We start from the raw sequence: 20571 nt of genomic DNA, 5'->3' as shown, positions 1-20571 counted from the left end.
GCAGCTGCTATCTGAAAGAGCTGAGCCTTTCTCCCTGGTATGTTCACACACGTGCAAACACACTTTGGATGCCAAGCCTCTCGGGTCATGTCTTGGGGAAGGGAAGGGGCCTTGGCTTCTAGGTCAGTGGCAGAGGCATACCAAGGTCAGGAGGTACGTAGTGAGTGCAGAAAATTTTTTGTCACCCCCCCCCCACGTTGCAATTTTTGGGAATGTTACCCAGAGTTATTGAGCTTTTTTAAAGGGAAGGTTGAAAATCCAACCGCATAAAACCGCCCAACGGGAAGTGCCACACTGATCGCCAGGGGTATTTGCACAATCAGCAGGCAGATTTTCACAACAACAAATGCACCAATCGTCACAGTCTGGATCACGGGCAGTCGAAGTCCCAGCTGGGGACGTCGGGACCGGGGGCAAGATGGCGGGGTGGGAGAAGGAATGAGAGTCCAGAAGCCAGGAGTTGGGAAGCCGAAGGTCAGAGAGCTGGGATTCAAGAAGCCAAGGGTCTGAGGGTCAGGAAGCAAGGAGTCAAGGAGCCAAACGCAGCAAGGCAAGGAACATGTTGCTGTGGCAAAGAACCGAAGGGAAATGCTGACCTGAGAGCCAGTGTGGTGTAGTAGTTAAGAGCGGTAGACTCCTAATCTGGGGAACCGGGTTCGAGTCTCCGCTCCTCCACCTGCAGCTGCTGGGTGACCTTGGGCCAGTCACACTTCTGTGAAGTCTCTCAGCCCCACTGTTTGTTGTGGGGGAGGAAGGGAAAGGAGAATGTCAGCCGCTTTGAGACTCCTTAAAGGGAGTGAAAGGCGGGATATCAAATCCAAACTCTTCTTCTTCTACCTTATATCCCTTCCTGGCTCTTGCCACCAGGTGCTGTGAGTTACCAATTGGCCTCACCTGTGTGGCCACACCTTTCCTCTCCAGAACAAACTCAGGAAGGCCCCGGTCCAGGTCACACGGCCTGGCTCCTGCACGCACACCTGACACCAATAATGAAAGTCTGCACACCAGGGGTGCGAGCGCTGCCACGCTGATCTGCCGGGGGGGTTGTCACCCCCCCAGGCATGACACCCAGGGCGGACCACACCCCCTGCACCCCTTTTGCGACACCCCTGGTCAGTGGTTCCCAAGAAATGTTCAGACCCCCAACCCCTTGGTCCCATAAGCTCATCCCCAAAGCACCCGCCCTTCGTGGACGCAAAGCTTTTTGGACAGGTGCAGGAGAAATAAATGAGGCCCTTTACCTGGGATCTGCCAACACGGCGGCGCAGTATTCATGGTTTTCGTGCTGCCCTTGTTTACAGCTGCTGCCGATATAGTTTTAGAAAGGTTTCACAAAATGGAATTGCATTTTAAAATCTTGCAAGACGCTTGGTGAAGGATTTCCTCCAAGAGCGGAGCTTATAAACCCCTTGAATAAATATACTCGTAGCATCGGGCCATTGTAATTTGGTTTTTAAGTGTCCTTGGGTTAGCCTTCTTGCCCACAGCTCATTTCAATGGGCTTTGCACAGGAGAACGTCTCACCAGATGGTGCCTGGCATTTTACATATATATATATTTAAATTTAGCAGTTTATACCCCTTTGGGCCTAAGTCCTGCCCAACACATGCAGAAAGAGCCTTTTTATGGCAGTTTACCCTCACATGGAAGTTTTTTTTTCTGTTTGACCAGCATTTCTCTAACTGTTAATCTCCACATTATTTACAGGTGAAACTCTGGACTTATTGAAGCACAGTGGACCAACACCAGCTGATGGCATGGCTCCCCAAATCAACACAGACTGTGGAAACTTCACGCTGGACTTCAAGCATCTGGCATTGTGTGCCTCCCCATTCTTCCTCCAAACTCTGCGCCCTTGGTTTCCAAATGAGATGCAAAAGCTGCTCTCATCAGAAAAGAGATTTGGGGAGCCACGTCATCAGCTGGTGTTGGTCCACTGTGCTTCATTAAGTCCAGGGTCAACGCAGCTGTCTACCAGGAGATTTTGGAGCACTTCATGATTCCTTCTGCAGACGAGCTTTATGGGGATGCTGACTTCATTTTCCAGCAGGACTTTGGCACCTGCCCACAGTGCCAAAAGTACCAAAACCTGGTTCAATGCCCATGGGATTACTGTGCTTGATTGGCCAGCACACCCATCTGACCTGAACCTCATAGAGAATCTATGGGGCATTGCCAAGAGAAAGATGAGAGACATGAGACCGAGCAATGCAGAAGAGCTGAAGGCTGCTACTGAAGCTTCCTGGTCTTCCATAACACCTCAGCAGTGCCACAGGCTGATAGCATCCATGCACGCCAAATTGAGACAGTAATTGATGCAAAAGGGGCCCAAACCAAGTACTGAGTACATATGCATGCTTCTACTTCTCAGACGTCCAATATTGCTCTATTTGCAGTCCTTGTTTTGCCAATTTCATTTAATATTCTAATTTTCTGAGATTGTTAATTTGGGGTTTTCGTCAGTTGTACACCATGATCATCACAATTATAACAAATAAAGGCTTGACATATCTCGCTTTGCAGGTCATGAATCTATCTCATATATTAGTTTCACCTTTTAAGTTGAATATCCATGATATTCTAATTTTCCGAGTTTCCCCTGTATGTTCTTAGGATTTTTTTTTAAAAAAAAATGTTTATTAAGGGTTTTTTAATTACAGTATAAATAAGCAAGCAAAAATATTACATATCATAACATATTTTCTTATCTCCTTTGGACTTCCTCACATCTCCCGCTCCTGCGTTCCAAGTTGTAAAAATTAAACCAGCAATTTATCATCTTATCTCCATCCTTACTATCTAATTTTCCAATGTTATATCTCAGATTTTAGATCCATTTATTTCACTCCTTAAAAAATTAAACTTAGCCTAATAATTTTCTAAAAATTTGTTTTTTCTTAAACTTGACTTATCTTCATAATTCACTTCGTCTGTTTTAATGGTGCCAAGTTGTTTATAATCAAGCATCCTACTTAACATTCATACAATTTACAATATTTTTGCAAATAAATCTTAATTTTTTTCCAGTCTTCTTCTACCGTCTCCTCTCCCAGGTCTCGGATTCTGCCAGTCATCTCGGCCAGTTCCATGTAGTCTATCAGTTGCATCTGCCATTCTTCCAGTGTGGGTAAATCTTGGGTTTTCCAATGCTTAGCTACAAGTATCCTTGCTGCTGTTGTTGCATACATAAAAAATGTTCGGTCCTTCTTTAGCACCCCTTGGCCGACAATACCCAAAAGGAAGGCTCTGGTTTCTTAGGGAAGGTATACTTAAATACCTTTTTCAGCTCATTATATATCATTTCCCAGAAAGCCTTCACTCTAGGACAAGTCCACCAAAGGTGAAAGAACGTTCCTTTATTTCCCTTACATTTCCAACATTTGTTATCAGACAAGTGGTATATTTTTGCAAGTTTGACTGGGGTCATGTACCATCTATATATCATTTTAATTACATTTTCTTTCAAAGCATTACATGCAGTGAAATTCAGCCCAGTAGTCCACAACCTTTCCCAGTCCTTAAACATAATATTATACCCAATGTCAGCTCAGCTCCCAGTACGACCGAACCGACTGCGCTCCCCTAAATCCATCTCGGCTCAAAGCAACTCACCCAAAGGATGGATATGTGGGTATTCCATTGTGCTCGATCCCAGAGCTGCAGAGAGCTGTGATTCCAGATCCAAGGGTCAGGCAGTCCAACCCCATACCATGCAAAAATCATGGCTAAAGAATCCCAGAATTGTAGCGTTGCAAGAGACCCCCAGGAATCATCTAGACTCCCCTGGAATTTGGTGGGCTCTCCTTCCTGGAAGGTTTTTAAGCAGAGGTTGGATGCTTGAGATGAGATTCCTGAATTGAAGGGGGTTAGACTGAATGGCTCCAGGGGTAAAGGTAAAGGGACCCCTGACCATTAGGTCCAGTCGTCGCCGACTCTGGGGTTGCAGCACTTATCTCACTTTACTGGCCGACAGAGCCGACGTTTATCTGAAGATAGTTTTTCCAGGTCATGTGGCCAGCATGACTAAGCCGCTTCTGGCGAACCAGAGCAGCGCACGGAAATGCCGTTTACCTTCCCGCCGGAGCGGTACCTATTCATCTACTTGCACTTTGACGTGCTTTCGAACTGCTAGGTTGAACTCTACAATTCTAGGTTTGTTGCCTCCTCCTCCTTCCTGATTCTATGAATCTAAAAATGGAGGGAGGGAAACCAGCGGGTGGGACTCCTCCGCCCCCTCGCCTCTTTCTCCCTGAGCCCCCTGCACAGTAGCCGGCTCCCCCTGCCCCTGTCATTTTGACAAGGTTAACAAGGCGAGCTTGACCCGGCAGTCCTCGAGGTGCAATTAGCTTGCCGATTCGTGTCATGTGTGGCCGGGAACCTTTTTATGGGAGGAAAGTCTGACTCACTCCTTTAGCCGTTCACATTTGGAGGGGGGGAGAGAAGGCGGGAAGGGGGGCTCCTCTTCCTCCCTTTCATCCGCGCCTTGTTATGGGGGGCTCCCGGCAAGGCGGAATGGAACTTTCCTTGACGTGTCGGGGAGGCTCAGCCCCGTCTTGGAAGGCGCCCTGGTTGGCCGGGCCAAAGAAAACGCCTCGGGCCACCAGGGCGATGGCCAGAGTTATTATTCCAGGGGAGCCTGTTGGATGGAAACAATTAACAGGTTTTAAAAATTCTTTGATTGCGGGTTTTGTTCTATAAATAGCGGGGTGGGAGGGGGGCTGAGAAGAAAGAAAGAGAGGAAGAGAGAGAGAGAGAGAGAGAGAGAGAGAGAGAGAGAGAGAGAGAGAGAGAGAGAAAGAAAGAAAGAAAGAAAGAAAGAAAGAAAGAAAGAAAGAAAGAAAGAAAGAAAGAAAGAAAAGGAGGGAAGGAGGGAAGGAAGGAAGCAAGAAAAGGGAAGGAAGGAAGGAAGGAAGGAAGGAAGGAAGGAAGGAAGGAAGGAAGGAAGGAAGGAAGGAAAAAGAAAGAAAAGGACAAGGAAGGAAGGAAGGAAGGAAGGAAGGAAGGAAGGAAGGAAGGAAGGAAGGAAGGAAGGAAGGAAGGAAGGAAGGAAGGAAATTTGTATAATGCCCTTCACCTGTAGATCGCAGGGCAGTTCACAACATAAAAATGCAAAACAAAAGACATGAAACACATAATAAAAACAAGAACAAAACAGCACACACCCTTTACTCAAAAGTATTTCCCGGCCACATTTTTGTGGCAAGATACTTCACCCCAACTGCCCACCCACTTCAATACCATACCTGTCTGCCCGGGCAAGGGATGCATCCTGGTTTGTGCTTCAGGGCACCTGGTGCTCAGTGGTGCTAAGGAAAGTTTTGCGGGGCTAAGGATCCACCAGGACGCCATTGCCCACATCTCTCCTCACTGGCCAAACCTTTCTGAGCTGATCCCAGCCAAACTAGATGCCACCTTCGTTGTGCAGGGACCAGGCAGTCATGTGTTTCCGCCATGGCTTTATTCAACTTCAGGCACCAACGGTGATGCCATAACCCCCAAGTTTTTCTTCCAGATGGTGCCTGGTTTCTCGAAGCTGGTTTCTTTTCTTTCTTCTTTCTTTCTTTCTTTCTTTCTTTCTTTCTTTCTTTCTTTCTCTCTCTTTTTATTTATTGGTTTTCACATATTACATTACAATACAGATGTACCAAAACCAACACCATTTCCTCCCCATCCTCCCATACATTTACATTTATATTTCCTCAATGCATGATATTATTCTTTTCTCCTTCCACTTCCCTCCGCCCCCACTCGATTTCCTCCATATTATATAATTTACAATAATCTTTACATTCTACAGTCTTCTTAAATCATCTCTATATTCTTATTATCTTTCCTTACTCATTTTTCTTCCATCCAGTACTTCACACTTTAATCTAGGCATATTAACATATATTTCCCCCCATCAATATTTTGCCATATATTCATCAAAACATTTCCACTCCTTTTTTAAATTTTTAAAATATTCATTTAGTTTACTAAACATTCATTTAGTTTACAAATCCATTCCTCCTTTGTAGGTATAGTTTGTGACTTCCACCTAGCAGTGATCACTATTCTAGTAAAAGTCACTATTCTGGAGATACCACTGGGGGGGGGGGAGAGAGAATTTTTCTATATGCAAGTACAGCTGCAAAACTGGTTTCTTGAAGCATGGTGGCAGCTTATATGCCAGGGGCATATAAAACGGAAGCCGGAACAGGTTCTGCAGATCCAAGATGTCCTGCTCAAAGTGAGACGGTGGAAGGTACGCAATTCAAGACCACTGCATTTGGGGAGGGGTGTTTTACCCCTTCCCAGTCAGAATCCTAATTAAAATTCTCCTCCCCAGCCAGGCATGGCTATAAGATGTTTTAAAGGGGGCTCCTTTCCTGTGGAGTTGCTTATGACCTTATCATCATCATCATTATTATTAGTACTACTATTAACATGATGGGAATAAATGGGATTCTGGCAAACTGGCTGCACACTTCCACCCAGAAGGCAACAGACATCTGTGCTCACTCAGTGTCCCTCTAATCCCATGATTCCCAATGTGGGGCACACGCCCCACAGGAGGGGGGCAATTTGATTTTTTAAGGGGGGCAATTCGAGAATGAACATGAAATTTATTACGGCCAGAGACCAGCTTGAGAAACACAAATGGAACTACAATCCCAAAAGCAAAACAAACACTTAAAACAATATACAAGAATGGATTTTAAGTTTAAAAGTATGATAGGCATATAAACAAACACATAAAAACATAGACTACCTTAGAGAAATGACCCCAAGTCACCCATGGGTCCGGGATTGGGAATTTTCTTAACAAACTAGATGGAATCGGGGGATGGTCTGCGCCTACAGATCTGTGCACAGAATCTGATTCGGGAATGAGTTATTAACAGTGAATGGCCTTTTGTTTTGTTTTTGTTAACAAAGCAAATATAGAAAATATAAAAACGAGGTTAAAATGTTAAGGACATAATAAGACACCAAACAGGACAAACAAATGTGTAAGAAATCAGGAGGGGAAGTTGGGGGAAGTCGTGGGGGAGGGGTAATCAGGAATTTATTTTTTTATTAAATTGTTAATTGTGATTATGATGTAAAATTCAATTAACCCCCCCCCCCAAAAAAACACCCCACAGTGAATGGCCTTTTAGACTTTCTCCTCATAAAAAGGAGTTCATGGTCCGATCTGAACAATATGAATATTTAGCTTACAAAACTATAAAAATTAAGAAAAATTAAGTTTGTGAAACAATAATCACCATGTGGTTAGGGTGGATCAACGTGTCAGCGTCCACTTATCCCCAGTGTAAATATGACATATCGTCAAAAGTCGGAAATTGATAGATAACTATAGCATGAACACGAAAATCGGTTTCAGATTTGAAATCAGCATTGAAAGAATATATAAAAACAGTTGACAAATCTCATGCAACAGAAAATGGAAAAAACATTGTTCCCCAGTGATATCACAGTGGGGCATCGGGATTTTAGAGATGCAAGATTGCATTGCAGGGGGTGGACTAGATGTCCCCTGGTGTTCCTTCCAACTCTATGATTCTCTGAATGATGGGCTTAAGCCGTATAATTCAATTATGAAAATGAGCAGCTTTGGGGACTAAAAGGAACGCTGTGAATTTCCAAGCGAGGAGAACCAGGTCCCTCCTGAGATGAAACGAGAAACTCCGAGCGTGTGAAGGGAGAATGCAAATGTGTAAAAATCTCCCCGCAGTCCCCCAACTGCCAAGCCCCAAAGTTATCTGCTGTTGTTTGGCAAGGAAACCCAAAAAATTATCCCCCTGTAAATGGAATAATGTTTCCCATTTTCAGGCTCCCCTCCCTGCTTCCTCACGCAGCCTGCCTCCTATTTCTCCCCACCCCCAATTTGCGGTTTGTTGTCAGTTTGGTTCCAGACCTCATAAAATAAGTGCCTTCTCTGGAGAAATGGCAAATTACAGCCTACAAATTAGCAAAGCCCCGACGCACTTGCTCCTGCTCTGTCTTTCTAATTTGAGCAGGGAAAGCTACTGCCCCATAGAACATGTGCGTAATGACTTGATCGATTCCCCCCCCCCCCCATCTCCATCCCTATTGCAAGGCCTTTGGTCAGATTTAAGAAACTAAGAAGAGTCAGTGGGGAACCAGCAAGTGGGATTCGAACACAAGAGCCCTCCCCCCTCTTGTGTAAGGTTACAGCTTCTGGGTCATGTGGCCAGCATGACTAAGCCACTTCTGGCGAACCAGAGCAGCGCACGGAAACGCCGTTTACCTTCCCACCGGAGCGGTACCTATTTATCTACTTGCACTGGTGTGCTTTCAAACTGCTGGGTTGGCAGGAGCTGTGACCGAGTAACGGGAGCTCACCCTGTCGCTGGGATTTGAACAGCTGACCTTTTGATCAGCAAGCCCAAGAGGATCAGTGGTTTAGACCACAGCGCCACCCATGTCCCTACTATTAGTATATAGGGTTCTTAACAAGTTTTCCTGTGAATTCAACCACAGCCCATGGCCAATCAACCCCTTTGATCGGTGGAAGTGGCACTAATAGAGGTGCCAAGTATATTACTCATTCTGCATTTGAAAGGACTCGATCATTTAGTGTGGCAGCACAGAGACATTGGAACTCCCTGCCGATTGACATCAGGCAGGTGCCTTTCCTGTGCTCTTTCCAAGTACCTGCTAAAAACACTTTTGTTTAGACCGTAATAACACCCCGTCCATCTGGCCCGGTTTCTGTTTTACTAATTTAGCTTAATTTTCATGTTTTAGGTTTTTGTAAACTGCTTTGAGGGTTGTTCTTTTTAAAAATGAATAGGTATATTTTTAAAAATGCACTCAATCAATCAATCAATCAATCAAGGCAACGGCAAGCCCACCAGAGCCCCTGTTAGCTGGTGATAAAGCCCCACATGTGCCCAGGGCAAAGGGTCAGGATTGGGGAGCAGGGTCTCTGGGTAACCCCACTGCTCAAAAGATTCAGATGAAATGAGCCCAAACCTGGCTTGGGAACTTGTAATACCAGTAATTAATTCTTAATCATCTGTCTGTCTGTCTGTCTGTCTGTCTGTCTGTCTATCTATCTATCTGGGGCTCTTCTATCTATCTATCTATCTATCTATCTATCTATCATCTACTATCTGGGGCTCTTATTTTCAACTCAGACGCACCAAAAGATAACACGTGCACTTCAAATTGTGAAAAGAAAGGAACTTGCATAGCATTTATGTTCAATTTGGTGGGACTTCCTTTCTTACATTTCAGGTCATGTCCTAAAACACTCCTTTCCCACACCATGGAGAGAAATATGACCCCCCCTCCCCGATTAATGTATAAATATAATTGTACTTTAATCAATTATATGATTTCTACTCCACCCACCTGGCTGGGTTGCCCCAGAAACTCTGCGTAACACGAACATCTCAGTGACAACTTTCCAACCAACGACATGCCGGTGTTGATGGTTATTTGCAAAAGATAAAATGTGATATTTTTCACTTTGCAAAGAGACCAGTAAATGAAGCAAATAAATGGGGGGGGGGCCCTCAGGCGCACGAAGCCCGGGAGTCTGCTACTTGGGGTTACGAGAGTTCATCTTGCTTGCGGTGTGGCAGCCGGCCAGCGTCTAATCCTAGCAGCCCTCCGCCTCGCCAGGCCGAGCCGACACCCGCGCAGGAACACAAAGGTATGTTGTTGTGGCCTCCCCTACGGGCAGCCGGCACACTCCATAATTCCAGCCTTCAATTACGCACAACACAAGAGTTAAAGACCAAGGAAATAATATGAAAACAAGCATCACAAACTTCACTAAGCAGTGGAACATTCTGCAATTAACTTTTATGCGTGCACGAGAGACAGCGCTCCGGGCCCCGGCGGCACTTCATAGGCCTTTTCCTGGTGCGCTTATGTGCTCGCATGTGCAGATGTGCAGACGTACCAGGCAGGAACGAAAGCGCAAGGGAGGGGGACACAAATCTCAGCAACATCTGCTGCCATCACAAAATAAATAAGTAAACCTCCCCCTGTTTGTCCTTCTCATTTGGTATCTCCCCTCACCCACTCACTGCATTGTTGTTGTTGTTGTTTAGTCATTTAGTCCTGCCCGCCTCTTCGCGCCAGGCCCTCCTGTCTTCCACTCCCTCCCACAGTTTGGTCAAACTCGTGCTGGTAGCTTCGAGAACACTGTCCCACCATCTCGTCCTCTGTTGTCCCCTTCTCCTTGTGCCCTCCATCTTTCCCAACATCAGGGTCTTTTCTCTTCTCATGAGGGGGCCAAAGTATTGGAGCCTCAGCTTCAGGATCTGTCCTTCCAGTGAGCACTCAGGGCTGATTTCCTTCAGAATGGATACGTTTGGTCTTCTTGCAGTCCATGGGACTCTCAAGAGTCTCCTCCAGCACCAGAATTCAAAAGCATCCATTCTTCAGTGATCAGCCTTCTTGATGGTCCAGCTCTCACTTCCATACATCACTACTGGGAAAACCAGAGCTTTAACTATACGGACCTTTCTTGGCAAGGTGATGTCTCTGCTTTTGAAGATGCTGTCTAGGTTTGTCATTGCTTTTCTCCCAAGAAGCAGGTATCTTTTAATTTCGTGACTGATGTCACCATCTGCAGTGATCATGGAGCCCAAGAAAGTAAAATCTCTCACTGCCTCCATTTCTTCCCCTTCTATTTGCCAGGAGGTGATGGGACCAGTGGCCATGAGCTTCGTTTTTTTGGTGTTGAGCTTCAGACCATATTTTGCGCTCTCCTCTTTCACCCTCATGAAAAGGTTCTTTAATTCCTCCTCACTTTCTGCCATGAAGGCACTCACTGCATACCCTCCAACATTTCTCTGATGAAAACAGGGATTCCCCATTCCATCATGATAATTTTTTGATTTATACCCCACCCATCTAATTGGGTTGCCCTGGCCACTCTGGGCAGCTTCCAACATATATTAAAAACATAATAAAACATTATTATTATTTTTAAAAACGAACAAACAAAGAGCCAGTGTGGTGTAGTGGTTAAGAGCGGTAGTCTTGTAATCTGGTGAACCGGGTTCGCGTCTCTGCTTCTCCACCTGCAGCTGCTGGGTGACCTTGGGCCAGTCACACTTCTCTGAAGTCTCTCAGCCCCACTCACCTCACAGAGTGTTTGTTGTGGGGGAGGAAGGGAAAGGAGAATGTTAGCCGCTTTGAGACTCCTTAGGGTAGTGATAAAGCGGGATATCAAATCCAAACTCTTCTTCTTCTTCTTCTTCCTATACAGGACGGCTCAGGGGTCAGATAACTCCATACCCTCCAGCATTTCTCTAATGAAAACAGGGCATCCTAAGGAAAAGTAGGACATTCTGGGATAAAATCAGAAACCAGGATGGCTTTTCTAAATCAGAGGCATCCCTGTATAGGTCTTTTGGCAGCTCACAACAATAAAAAAAAATATAATATGCAAAAAATTGAGATCTACATTAAACCTCCACAAATGAATTCAAAACCTGAAGAATTCAAAATCTTAAAAAAGTGTAGAACATTTGAGAAGCATGGAGGACACCTCCCAAAATAAAACAGCTTTGACCCTCCATAGGGATGGTTCCTTTCTCACTTCTCATAGAAAGAAGTTCCATAGAGTTGGAAATTCTACAACACAGAGGCCACACTTCAGGATGATAGGGACTTGGAGTGTCGGGAGAAAGGCCCTACAATATTCAGGGTTTTGTACACCTGTCCATGAGCCTTGAGACAGGAAGGCAGGGCAGGTCTTTTAGCACTGGGGTCAAGTGTTGGCTGTCATCTGTTCCCATCGCCAGTCTAGCCACAACATCCTGCACTAGCTGAAACCTCCAGACCAGACCCAAGGGCAGCCCCACATGGAGTGCATTGCAGTAATCCAGCCTTGAAGTTAGCAAAGAATGAACTAGAGCAGGCAGGTGAGCCTTGTCCAGAGATGGCCTTACTATTTTATTCTTCTGAAAAAGTTATCCTATATCTTGGGAGAAGATGGAGGAACCACCCAGAAAATACAGGAGGATAATGATTGGGTGTGGAGGCCCCGTATAAAATGCGTGAACAAAGCATAGGGATCCCATGCGCACTAAACTCCTTATGAGGAAGGTCCCAAACGCTACATAGATGGCTTCTCTCCCCTCATCCTCAACTTTCCTGCTTTCATCTCTCCTTCTCTCAGCTCCTATAACCGTCTCATCTCCTCCTACCCTGAGAGGACTGTTCCCACTCTCTACCACTCAGTAGGCTCATAGTCTTTAGGTTCATAGGATCATAGAATTGCACAGTCAGAAGAGACCCCCAAGGGCCATCCAGTCAACCCCCTACAATGCCAGAATCCCAGCTAAAGAATCCCCACCAGATGGGCAGCCAACCGCTGCTTAGAAACCTCCAAGGAAGTGTTGAATGGTTTCTTTAAATGTAAAGGTTCATCATTGTTCCACCCGATGTGTATGTCTTTAAGGGGCCAGAGCAAGGGCCAGAGCAAGATAACGAGACCCAGCTTTACAGCTGTGAAACATAGCAGGTGCTGCTGAGTTGTATTTGATTAAGGTGTGTCAGCATTTGGGTGTAGTATATAAGGAGCAGCACCTAGCTCCTCTCCCATTACCCTGGGGGTTGGGTCTGGTTTGTTGTTGATGTATTTAGTGTATAAGGAGTTTTTGTTTTTCTTATTAAAACCTTGTTGAAGTTATTTCTGAGTCCCCTTTTAATGCATGGTCTCCCCAGCAAGCTCTCTGCAGCGCTACCATACTGCAAATAGCCAACAGGAAGGAGGCTGGTTTGTTTTGAAATGACCTTTCATTCTGGTATGTTCTTGTCTCGGTTGCAGCCCATCAGGAATTTTTGGGATAGAACCAGCCTGATGGGGGAAATCCAACCATCTCGTGGGTTGATCTTTTCAAGGGGCATCCTGCAAAAAGCATTACGAGCAAAGCTTGGCTCAGACGGGCCCGTGGCGATTACGTGAGGGGAGAGGTATGGGAAAGCAGCTGGGAAGATGGTGTGGGAGGCCGTCGGAGGGTTCCTGGCAGGAGATCTCCCTGGCTGTGGTGGCAGGGGCACCCTTCCACGGCGGGTCTGAAACAATTCCAACATAAAGCCAAGGAGTGTGCAGCAACGTGGCTGCCTTCTTGGAGACCAACCTTGCCAGGGGATTGCCTGCCTCCCTTCCTCTCCCACTGGGGAGAGAGAGCACAAGCTTGAGTTTGCAAAATGATGCACCGGGTAGAGAAAGCAGGTGGAGAGTCTTTTTCACCTCCTAACAGCAAATCACAGGTGCACTAATAAGGAGAGCAATCACAGGTAAATAACCCCTGACAAGTGGCCATTCAGCCTCTGCTTAAAAACCTCCAAGGAAGGAGATTCCACCACCTCCCAAGGGAAACCATTCTACAGTCAATCAGCTATTACTGTAATGACAGTAACTGTGGAAGGTCTATGTCAGAAGGTGGTGGACTCTCCAGAAGAGACAAAAGGAAGTCCTCCATCACATCATGCAGTGGTTGCCATGAAAATGGCTTCTACGGCCATCAAGGGAAGAGGGTGGGTCTCTTAATGACTAGGAGCCAGGATAGCCAACATAGGATTTCCACAAAGCTCTGAATAATTCCCAGAAGTGGAGATGGTGGGTGGGAACGATGACACAGACCTACCTCTTAGCTGATTCCCACTTATTTATGATAAAGATTTATACCCCACCTTTCCAATACTTCTATCCCTGCTGAATCACTGTTCCCACTTACTCTCCTGAGCACGTCAGAAAAGCTCTGCAGCTGGATCAGGCCTGTCTATCCAGCACGTGGCTTCCCAAAGAGACCAACGAGATGTCCCAAGGGGGGAAGCTACTGAGCAGATCTTGAGCACAGGAACTCACTCCTGCCTGTGGCTCCAGCAACCATTATTCAGAGAGGCCCTCTGCCTCTGGTGTGGCAGGTCATAGCACCCCAAAATGTGTCCTAGCCACAAATTGTCTTACTCTCTGTGAATTAGTCTAACCCCCTTATATGAACATGAATGAGCAGGAGGGAAGAGGGACTCCCAGAACTGACCAAGGGGAGGGGAAGCTGGTACAACTATCTGGCACATGCTTTGTGCAATGCTTAACAAAATATGTATTTCATCTTCAACACAAACACAATTATGAATAGGAGTTTGCAAAATTGCCGTGAACCAAGAGTCTCCGAGTGTTTCCAACTCCATACAAACTTTCGATCATGTGCCTGGACCTTGTGACCGCACTTCACAATGCGCAGCCCCCTTTCTAGGTTTCTGTAAGTGAACCCTGTATGTGTGCAACCAATTGTTTGCATGACACGTGTTGTCTTGTACTACGCGTACAGGTTCCACGTTTAAAGTGCATGGTTCATTCTGCAACAATCATTTGGATGATGCTTATGTTATCTATACTAGCCATTAGGAATGTAATATTCTCAGCAGGGTTGAATGCTATCATATTTATTATTGGCGTGAAAATGAGATCGCACTTTTGTTTTATATAAAGAATTTTAACCAGTCTGCCCTTGCTGAGGGGGCCCCAAATCGTTTCTCACCTCTCCCGGCAGCCCTGGGGACCCCGCAGAGGATAACAGGGCAGTCTGCCCACCCCAACCCTCTGCCCCCCTTACAACTTGTAACCAAACAAACCCCTGTGTTGCAAAGAGAACGTCAGCAATGTCTAGGCAACACGATGACCATGTACATACACAATAGACAATGAAGCAAGGTACCAGACTTTGTATGATGAAAGACAAGCTGTGAAGCTTTGTGTAGTCAGCAAATATGATGTCCAACACTGAACAGTGATTCCGGATATTGACTACTGTTTCGTAGAATTCTTCGTCAGCGTGGTGGGAGGATATAGAATTGCTTCATAAACTGAAAATAATTTTTTACAGATGATGGCCTGCGTGTGCATATCACTTTACAAATAATTTTATTGTCTTTCATCAGGTACATCACTTCATTTAAAGATTTTCAGAGACTTTGAGACTAAAGATTTCATTTTGTACTTGTTATGGTTTGAAGGAATTCTATAAAAGATTGTCCATTGCTTATGTACATGATCATTGTGTTGCCTAGACATTGCTGACCCCCTTACAACTTGAGCAGTGCCTCTGGGTACCAGATGCCAACCAGGGACAAAGCAGCCTGGAATTGCCTTGCTTGGCAACTTGGCATCTGCCTCACTGTGCTTAAACCCAAGACTTGATGGACCCACCTTAGTCTAATTCAGAAGGACTGGATTTGGGTTTTATTTTAATTTTTGCATGCAGAGGACCTGCCATTCCACAGCAACTCTTACAAAATGTGCAGGGAAAGGCCTCTCCTGGAACTCACCAGGAGAGCTGCTGGCAGCTGAGAGCAAAGAATACTGAGCCGTCCCACCTTCTTCACCCAGCGCAATGGAGATAAACAAGATGGCGACACACCTCCATTTGATTCCCTGCTAAGTGGCATCAGATGCAATGGCTCTCCACGTGTGTGTTTTTTGGGGGGGGGGAGATGGGAGAGCTATAAACACCCACCCCCCACCCACACACCCCTGAGCTTCATGTTCTGGAAAATAAAACACCAGAGGCATGCGGGAGGTTTAATAGGATTTCATTGGTAACCGCAATGCAATTGCGATATTGCTTCCAAGGCAAATACAGGTGATACAGAAAACTCCCAGCCACCTCCCTTTCAAAGAGCCCTGAGCTCTGGAGCGGCTCTGAAGCAGTTTTATATGTGGCTTCTGGTTTGTCTCAGCTGCAGCAAAGATCAGGTCTGCAGAAGGTGCTCCATAATATTGCATGAAATAATAAAATAAAATGCAAAACGGATTGGGGCTGGCTCCCTCTGGATGGAACAGGAAGCCTAGCCTGCCTTTCGGGTCTCAGCACCCAGGCCAGGAAACGGAATAAACCCTTTGAGCAAGCAAGGGGGAGGGTCGCAGGGGTCTGTTGAGGATATGCTAAATCAGAGTCCAAGCGCCTCTGCATGGGTTGTCCAAGAGGACACATGTGGGCCACTGTCAGCAGAATCATTCCCCCAACTGCTGAATGGTTGCCATTTGGTGGGACCATTGCTAGGGATGGGCAAATTTCTCTCGGCTTCTCATTTTTCCACTCTGAAGTTCTCATGAACATCCGTCATCATTTTAGCATAAATTTCTTCTAACAATCTCAATTTTGGGGGGATGCAATTTTGCCTAACACACACATTCCTGCAAAGCAACCCCCCCTTACACAGTGAATCTTTTCATATTACTTTCACAAACGTACACATTTTAGTCACCTCGCCTGAGACTAGAGAACTGCATTGCAAAATTCAGAAAAGAGTGAATTTCGACGTATGACGGCATTTCGATTCCCTTCAGAAAGTGAGAATTCAGTAGGTTCACTTTTAAACATGAAGAGGATTAGATTTCTGCTCCATCCTTGGCTGCCAACCAGTGAAATAAATTGTAAGCCAATTAAATTGCTCAGTTCCTAAGAAGTAAAAGCGCTGATTAAATCTACACATATTTGCATAAGAAGTAAAAACAATTGTTCTGGAGGGCAGGGAAGCAAACTTCCAGGCCCCAGAGAAGGCACAGTATTCAGAAAACACTTGCATGAGAGAGAGAAAACAATCACAGCTTGTCTTGAAATTGGCAGCCCAGTTGAGCAAAAGGTACTCCGTTAATTTACATGGCTATGGCTGTGATCCTAAGCACACTTTTCTCAGAGTAAGTCCTAAGGGATTCAGAGGGGTTTGCTTCTGAGCAGACAGGCAAAGGCTTGCTCGGCAAAGCAATGAAAATCTGCCATTCCAGTTTTTGCAGATTTGCTAATGGGGGAACAGCCACATTAGGCTGGCCAAAGTAGGTCGGTTGATGGGAGGTCCAGCCTTTGGACTGGAAAACGGGCAGAGGAAGATTGGAAGCATGTCAGGAGTTGCTAGAAAAAGTAAAAGTAAAAAGAATCGGTGTGTGTGTGTTTTTTCTCCTTTGCAGCCGAATAATAACTTAGTCCAGCCTGCCATCAGTCGACAGCTGTGGCAGGTCCAGCTGCCAGAGGGCAAATCTGAAAAAAGCACTTCTCACCAATGTGAAACCTGGCAACGTTTTCAATCTCTTCACATTTTGAAACTTGACAACTTTGCATTAAGGGTGGGGGAAATCAACCTCTGTCTTCAGCCCCATCACAAGGTCTTTGCAAATGCTGTCCAAAATAAATCGCCCAGTACTGTACTTATTTTTGAAATGTTTGGAAGTCAGTCTAAACTTGGTGAATTTTAACCCTGATCATCTACTGCTCAAGAGCACCATCCAGTGAGAAGTTCTCCTGCTCAAGTCCTGCAGAAGTGCATGGAGCTGGCACAAGAACATGGAATGAAGCTGCAGCAGGAGAACATCCACCCTGATGGTCCTCCAAATTTCTTTCTGCTCCCTGAATTCTGTAGCTGTCTGATTTATCTTATCAGAATTTGAACAATTTGGTTGCCTGTGACAATTGTGGAATTAGTTAGACGCATGATAGACAAATCTGTCTGCTTCGGTTTCTATGGGTTCCTCTTTTTCTGATCTTAAATTTAGTTCTCCACATTTTGGCAACAATTTGCTATTTCTTAAAAAAACACTCATGGGCATTTTAGTTCCTCCTAATGTACACATTTTTGTATGCAGTTTTGACTAATGTACACATTTCTGCAAAGCAATTGTCTCCAGCATAACGCATTTTTGTATGCCAGTTTCACCACTGTCTGCATTTTTAATGCACACTTGCTTTCTAATATATGGCATTTTGTACACACTGTTTGGCCGGGGAACTGACCGGCAAAACTCAGAGAAGTGTGAATTTCAAAGATGAGGTGTGTTTCAATTTGCAGATCGGTAAGAGTGAATTGGATAGTTTCTCATTAAAATTAGAACAAAATTGAATCCCTGGTTCTGAGCACAGGATTTGGGGTGCTGTCAAACAGTGCACAGGTGAAATAATACACACCCCAATTCTCCTTACACATGGATCTTCTCCATCTGCTCTGCTCATTAATTCCTTCCAAGCCTGCTCACCACAGATTTTTCAACAAATAGGGTATTTGATCCAAAGAAAAATGTCATCGCCCTCCAATCTTTGGCCAACAGCGCAAAATATACTTTAAGTGCCACAGTGTGGAAAATGGCCGCCCTCTGTTCAAGTGCTTGCATTGACCCAGGCCCAGGCACGAGAGGTAGGTGCCCCAGAGATTTCAGCCCTAGAGATCCTGGAGAGTGGAGAAGGGGGCTGAGACTTGAAGAAGCTCACACGAATATTTGCATAAGGCACCCCAGAAATCTACCCAATCAAAGCAGAGTTTTTTCCGGGGGAGGGATTGTGAAACAGGACCCAACCGTGGTAAGCAGGAACACTGGGGAGTATCTGGATTATGAGGTGTGGAGGATTCCGGGGTCCGGATCCTAAAAACCCACCATGCTTTTCCTGTTTCCAAGACGCTTTGAGCACCTTGCCGATGCCGGTAGAGGAAGTCTCATGCGAGGATCCAGCTCTCCTCCTGGGACAGCTACCATTGGTCAAAAAGTGACCATCCTCTTGTTCCAGTGTCCAAGGGAAGTCTCAAGGAAGTTCTTTCAGCTTCTCTATACAGTCATACCTCGTGTTATGTCCGCTTCATATTACGTCCTGCAGCGACCCGGAAGTACCGGAACAGGTTACTTCTGGGTTTCGCCACTCATGCATGGCATGCGCAGATGCGTAAAATGACACCATGCGCATGCACACAAGCGACGAATCGCGACCCGCACATGTGCAGATGCGCCGCTGCGGGTTGCGTTCTTTTCATGTTGCGAACGGGCCTCCGGAACGGATCCCGTTCGCAACCAGAGGTACCACTGTACAGAAAACAAGCCTGCAGAGGGTTGGGGAAAGGCCAGCTTTGGTATACCAGTTCAGTCACCTGAGCAGCAGTTGCAGGGTTGGAAAAGTGGGGAGGGAGGGGTTGTGTGTGTGTGTGTGTGTGTGTGTGTGTGTGTGTCTGAAAGAGTGCTGTTCCAGCCAGGAGGCGCTGCCAATTCCTTTCCCCCTTTGCACAGCGTGGCAGAGGTTGGGGCTGTGACTTTGGAAAGGCGCCATCGTCCGGGGATCTCAGTGGGTTCTCCAGCTCCTTCCCAGCAGCTCCTTCTCCTCCCTGGCCCACGTTCAGCTGAAGGGCTTCACCAGCTTCATGGCAGCATAGTTCTGCAGGGAGACCAAGGCAACCAGGTGAGGAAAGGTCGCTCTGGGCAATTAGTTTATTTTATTTTAATTATTTTTACTTTTCAGATATATGCGTTTCGCTGATTTTACAATCATTTTGACATTTTAAAACTTGACTTCCTTCCCCCTCTCTCTGTGGTTCGTTAAATTTATTTTTAATATCTTCTGCATATCCAAATTAACTGTTTAGGGAAGTTTTTAATGGTTGGTGTTTTAATGTATTTTTAATCTTTTGTTGGAAGCTGCCCAGAGTGGCTGGGGAGACCCAGCAAGATGGGCAGGGTATAAAGAATAAATTTCTATATTATTATCATTATTATTATTTAATATACGCATATCTTTATCTTCTTTAAATATATACTCTTCTTCCTCAAAAGTGGCTCTTTCCCCTCCCCAAAACAAGGGCAAATTTGCAGAAAACAACAAGTGTTCCTGAAGAAAAAACCCATGTGGAAATACCTAATAGCACAGATTTCTTTTTATATATATAAAAAATTAACATTACTGGCCTGGCAGAGAATACTTCTGATATATTCATTTCCAGGAACAGTTTTGCTTCATCTCTTCCATATGTTAGAAGAAGAAGAAGAAAACACCCCTGGTCCATAAACGGATTCTGAGCGCCAGTTAAAATCTTCCAAACGGCCGATAACTTTTCCCAGCAGGCGAGAGCAGCTGCCTCTTTGCTCTGCTAATAATGTCTGCCACCGAGAGAGGCCTTTGCCAGAGGATGGACTGGGCAGGAGAGTCCGGCACCGTCCAGGTCCAGGCAAGACCAGCAAGGACAATGTTTTCTTGTTTGTTTCTTATAAATTTAGAAAATTAATTTTTAAAAATTGGGGGGCGGGGAAGACCAGCAAGGACAGGGGAGAAAGAAACAGAGGAATCAACTCTGGTCCTCTTTTGTGCTGATTTCTTTTTTCTTTTTTTTATGTTCACCGCTTAGATATTGGGGGTGGGGATTAAACCGGCAGTTCCCAAAGCACAGGGCTGCCATACGTCCAGAATTTCCTGGATGTAGCCGGGATTCATCTGCCGGAAATAACGTCTGGGCGGAATTTCTGAAAATCAGCAAAAATGTCCAGGAAGACCCAGGCATAGGGCAACCCATGTCAGAAGTGTGTGCTTTTTAAGCTCAACAACTTTGCCCCCAAAATAAATAAATGGGGCAATCCTACCAAAGCAGGCAGGACCCCCCCTTGGGGGAGGGGAGGGGGGAATCACCAGGGGGCAGGGTGCCAAGAGGCATAAATGACCACCCAACTTTGAAAAGCTGCTATCACTGGGTCAATTTCATCCGTTCTGCTGAATCAATCCAACTTGAATAGTTTACTTCGGTTTTGAATAAACGTGCAATGAATGGTGACAGTTTCGAATTTTC

The 20571-nt window shown here is 45.5% G+C and overlaps 1 protein-coding gene and 2 long non-coding RNA genes across 10 annotated transcripts in view; 2 read left to right on the top strand and 1 right to left on the bottom strand.

The window, feature by feature from the left end:
- LOC310853040 overlaps window positions 1-20571 on the top strand; it is a 484331-nt gene that overhangs the window by 73395 nt on the left and 390365 nt on the right. The window lies entirely within an intron of this gene.
- Window positions 1-20571, top strand: part of LOC310853044 — a 182502-nt gene that overhangs the window by 54907 nt on the left and 107024 nt on the right. The gene's annotated exons all lie outside the window — the stretch shown is intronic.
- The window catches only part of DYSF (dysferlin), a 180428-nt gene continuing 175416 nt past the window's right edge, over window positions 15560-20571 (bottom strand). For all 8 annotated transcript variants that reach the window (XM_083757042.1, XM_083757038.1, XM_083757040.1 and 5 more), the window contains one exon: window positions 15560-19172. In XM_083757042.1, the coding sequence (XP_083613168.1) occupies window positions 19134-19172 (39 nt within the window). In that variant the 3' untranslated portion in view covers window positions 15560-19133. The remainder of the gene's footprint in view (window positions 19173-20571) is intronic.

This window comes from Podarcis gaigeae (genome assembly GCF_964106915.1).
Source record: "Podarcis gaigeae genome assembly, chromosome: 9".
NCBI lineage: Eukaryota > Metazoa > Chordata > Lepidosauria > Squamata > Lacertidae > Podarcis > Podarcis gaigeae.
Note: the sequence above shows the minus strand (reverse complement) of the source record. Positions and strands in the feature narration are given on the sequence as shown.